Below are 5,000 nucleotides of genomic sequence, written 5' to 3' on the forward strand. Positions count from 1 at the left end.
GATCCCCATGTTGGTAGGCAACAGAATGGACCGCCACGCTACCCGGACACCGTGTTTTTTTGTAAACCATTTTAGCAAAGGCTTGTTAGGAGAAAGCGGAGGCTACACGTGTCTAAACTAAACCCACCCATCCATCCATCCATCCATCCATCCATCCACCCATCCATCCATCCATCCATCCATCCATCCATCCATCCATCCATCATCCAAACCGCTTATCCTGCTCTCAGGGTCGCGGGGATGCTGGAGCCTATCCCAGCAGTCACTGGGCAGCAGGTGGGGAGACACCCTGGACAGGCCGCCAGACCATCACACACACACACACACACACACACACACACACACACACACACACACACACACACACACACACACACATTCACACCTAGGGACAATTTAGTATGGCTGATTCACCTGACCTACATGTCTTTGGACTGTGGGAGGAAACCCACACAGACACGGGGAGAACATGCAAACTCCACACAGAGGACAACCTGGGACGACCCCCAAGGGTTAGACTACCCCGGGGTCGAACCCAGAACCTTCTTACTGTGAGGAGACCGTGCTAACTACTGCGCCACCATGCTGCCTTCTAAACTAAATATAACTGCTACTACTACTACTACTACCACTACCACCACTACTACTACTACTACTACCACTACCACCACCACTACTACTACTACTACCACTACCACCACTACTACCACTACTACTACTACTACTACCACTACCACCACTACTACTACTACTACTACCACTACCACTACTACTACTACTACTACTACTACTACTTTTGGCTGCTCCCGTTAGGGGGCGCCACAGCGGATCATCCGTTTCCATCTCTTCCTGTCCTCTGCATCTTCTTCTGTCACACCAGCCACCTGCATGTCCTCCCTCACCACATCCATAAACCTCCTCTGTGGCCTTCCTCTTCTCCTCTTCCCTGGCAGCTCCATATTCAGCATCCTTCTCCCAGTATACCCAGCATCTCTCCTCCACACATGTCCAAACCATCTCCATCTTGCCTCTCTTGCTTTGTCTCCAAACCGTCCAACCTGAGCGGTCCCTCTAATATACTCGTTCCTAATCCTGTCCTTCTTCATCACTCCCAATGAAAATCTTATCATCTTCATCTCTGCCACCTCCAGCTCCACCTCCTGTCTTTTCATCAGCGCCACTGTCTCCAAACCATGTAACATAGCTGGTCTCACTACCATCTTGTAAGCCTTCCCTTTAACTCTTGCTGGTACCCCTCTGTCACACATCACCCCTGACACTCTTCTCCACCCACTCCACCCTGCCTGCACTCTCTTCTCCACCCACTCCACCCTGCCTGCACTCTCTTCTCCATCCACTCCACCCTGCCTGCACTCTCTTCTCCACCCACTCCACCCTGCCTGCACTCTCTTCTCCACCCACTCCACCCTGCCTGCACTCTCTTCTCCACCCACTCCACCCTGCCTGCACTCTAAACTAAATATAAATGAAATGAAACGTGGGATTATTGACGGCCATTATCGAAGGTAACTTGGGTGTTGAAAGACAGGGCTGGCAGCAGCAACGCTGTCCGTGTGGACGCCACCCGCAGGCAGGCGGCTGCAGCTCAGCGAGATAGCTGCCGTGCACAGGTGGAGAGGTCAAAGCGATGTGGACCAGGCCTGAGCTGTAGCAGCGTGCACATGGTGGGCGTCATGCTAACCCAACCCAGCGAGCTGAGTGCAGGCTTGCGTTTTCTGATTAACTGTTTTCCTTCTCGTAGGCCTCCCCAAGCACCCCCCCCCCCCACAGTGTCCTAGACCTCCCACAGAATTCTCTCTGTTTCACATACACTCTCTTTCTCTCTCACACACATGCATGCACGCACAAATGCACACAGATACGTACCCCCCCCCCCCCACACACACACAGCTAGGCAGGTAGGGGCTACAGCCCAGGAACAAGTCATTCGTCGTGACCTCGGGGATACAGAAGCACGGAGGCAGTTCGATGGTTTTCAAAGGGTGAATGAAAGCGGAAACAGAGTGAGAGAGACAGTGTGTGTGTGTGTGTGTGTGTGTTTTTGTGGGTGTGTGATTGCATGTACACGTGTAAGCGTGTGCTCCGTGTGCATGTGTGCTTATCCAACAGAGGAAAAGAGAAAATGAGGCAGACTGTGAGAGGTAGAGGAGTGCTGCTTTCTTGCTCTCTGTGGACTTTCCTCTCTCTCCCTCTCTGCAGTCCCGGGTCTGTGTTCCTCCCTCGCTCTCCTTGTGTGGTCTATAGCTCCGAGTCATTCCTAAACAATCGGCATTAATCCACGGAGCGAAGGGCCTGGAGCGCAGAGCTGCCAGACTGCCAGAGCACACTCATCCCCGGCCTGCACTATGCACTCACTGCACTATGCACTACTCTCCTGGTCTGCTCCTTGTGACGGTAATTTAAAAGACGGCTGAAGCATCAGTTTACAATCTGCCTTTACAGCCTCTGTCTTTACACAGCGTACTGCTTCAACACTAGGGCTTAACTCCCGTTTTATTCTTTGGGTTAGGGTTAGTGGTGTGGCTGAACTCATGACCCAGACAACAGACCGTGCAGGATACAGAAGCACTGCATCATACAGAGGAGGCGCTAGTGCAGCGACCAGCACACATACCCACATCCGGCTTCCCACCCGCAGACACGCCCAATCGTGTCTGTAGGGACGCCCGACCAAGCCGAAGGTAAGCAATGCCTCTTTTGAGGTCACCATAGCCGCAAAGGTTTGCCCTGCTGAAGTGTCCTTCAGCAAGACACAGAATCCCTTTTAGCCTCCAAGGGTTTTGTTCAGTAGCCAGTCTTCCCCTTGGAAGTGTGCAGGAGAGGAGCGTTTCCATCAGAGGGATACTGACGTGTGTATCCCGCCAAATAAATGGACAAATTTCCTCTCACCTCTGCGTAAGACATACAGTGCTATAGCACAGCATAGCATAGCACAGCACAGCATGGCATAGCACAGCATGGCATAGCATGGCATAGCACAGCATGGCATAGCACAGCATGGCATGGCACAGCATAGCATAGCACAGCATGGCATAGCACAGCATGGCATGGCACAGCATAGCATAGCACAGCATAGCATAGCACAGCATAACATGGCATAGCACAGCATGGCATAGCACAGCATGGCATGGCACAGCATAGCATAGCACAGCATAACATGGCATAGCACAGCATAACATGGCATAGCACAGCATGGCATGGCACAGCATGGCATAGCACAGCATGGCATGGCATAGTGTAGCACAGCATAGCACGGAACAGCATAGCATGGCATAGCATAGGAAAGCATGGCATAGCACGGCATAGCACAGCATGACAGCACAGCATGGCATAGCGTAGCACAGCATGGCATAGCACAGCATGGCATGGCGTAGCATAGCATGGCATGGCGTAGCACAGCATGGCATAGCACAGCATGGCACAGCATGGCATAGCACAGCATGGCATAGCACAGCATGGCACAGCATGACAGCACAGCATGGCATGGCATGGCATAGCGTAGCATAGCACCGCATGGCATGGCGTAGCACAGCATGGCATAGCATAGGAAAGCATAATGGAATGAAATGACTGCATTTCATATTAAAATGAATACATAATGATATGGGTATAGTTTAGTACAGTATTATAGGGACAGCTAGTATATAATTTAGTACAGTATGGCATACCAATCAATTTGCAAATAGCTATTTTTCATTAGTGTGTAATTATAATTAATCTGTCACAGAATAAGATTTTATGACATCTTTCGTAGATCATTTAAATATCACCATATTGTTATGAGATGCTTTTTTCCAGGCAGGTGTCCTTTACCCAACAGTTTGCTCGCCAGCCTGCGCCCGTATTCCCGTGTTCGTTACTGGTGAAACAGTTTCTGCGTAGAGATCAGCAACGTTTTCTTGTTTTGCATCGTTGTTCAGTTAGAGTAACACAGCACAACTTAAAGTTTAGGGTTTAGGCTTCTTTTAGAGGCCTCTCCACCACCAGAGTGGGTTGGTGATAGACCTGTGTGTTTGACTGCCTCCAGTGAAGGGGTCACATTGACCAGAAACAAGACCCCCCCCCCCCCACCACCACCAACACTGGCCAAGGCATTGGGGACTAGCCAGCCTCGTGTGCTGAGGCCTGGAATGTATGTCCTGGCACAGCTCAGAGCAAATTGCCGTAATCAGCCATTACTCTAATTCAGTCATTTACCTGACTTTACACATTCATCACTTTCATATGATTCCAGGCACACAGATGATGAATTGGGGTATTTGTGAGGCTATCCCCACTCCACCCCACCCCGCCCCATCCGCCCGGTCCATCGTAGCGGCCCAGAAAACATGTTTTGCCATGGGACCAAACTAACCCTCCCCACCACCATCCCCGCCCCTACCTAGTCTCTTGCAGTCTAATTACCAGGTCTGACCAGCCATTATTCAGTCAGTTTAGACACCCTGACAACATGTGTGGTGCACCCCTCATTATCCCCCCCCACACACACACACACACACATCCTCCACCCGCGCACACACACACACACACACATACACACATAAATATGCACACTAAAGCAATATGCACACAAAAATAGACACACACACACACACACACCCCCTCCACCCTTAGTGACCACTCACCAGTACCCGGGGGCCGGAGGAAGGGAGGCTGTGCTGCTGGTAGGCTGGCTGGATGCAGTTGTGGCGTGAAACCAGGTCACTAGCTTCCGTACGGCCATTACTGTAATTATAGTTGGCGTTGGTAATTGTTTTTTCTTGAGCCTAATGAGGTGGGGTGGGGGTGGGAGGTGGGGCGGTGCAATGCAATTAGCGACAGGAGGGAGGCCGTAGGAGGCAGGATGGGGTGATTGAGGGAAGTGAGGTATGGGGCTAAGGGCCAGCGAGTGTGTGTGTGTCTGTAGAGGTGTGTGTGTGTGTGTGTGTGTGTGTGTGTGTGTGTGTCTGTAGAGGTGTGTGTGTGTGTGTGTGTGTGTG

At 51.3% G+C, this 5,000-nt stretch overlaps 1 protein-coding gene across 1 annotated transcript; it reads right to left on the bottom strand.

Annotated features, from left to right (window-relative positions):
- Positions 1-2,906: 2,906 nt before the first annotated feature.
- On the bottom strand, positions 2,907-3,536 carry LOC130115815 (keratin-associated protein 4-9-like). Its single transcript, XM_056283664.1, has one exon. The coding sequence runs from the start codon at positions 3,534-3,536 to the stop codon at positions 2,907-2,909; it is 630 nt and encodes a 209-aa protein (XP_056139639.1).
- Between the last annotated feature and the right edge of the window lie 1,464 nt (positions 3,537-5,000).

The sequence above is a fragment of the Lampris incognitus genome, chromosome 7, assembly GCF_029633865.1.
Source record: "Lampris incognitus isolate fLamInc1 chromosome 7, fLamInc1.hap2, whole genome shotgun sequence".
NCBI classification, from domain to species: domain Eukaryota; kingdom Metazoa; phylum Chordata; class Actinopteri; order Lampriformes; family Lampridae; genus Lampris; species Lampris incognitus.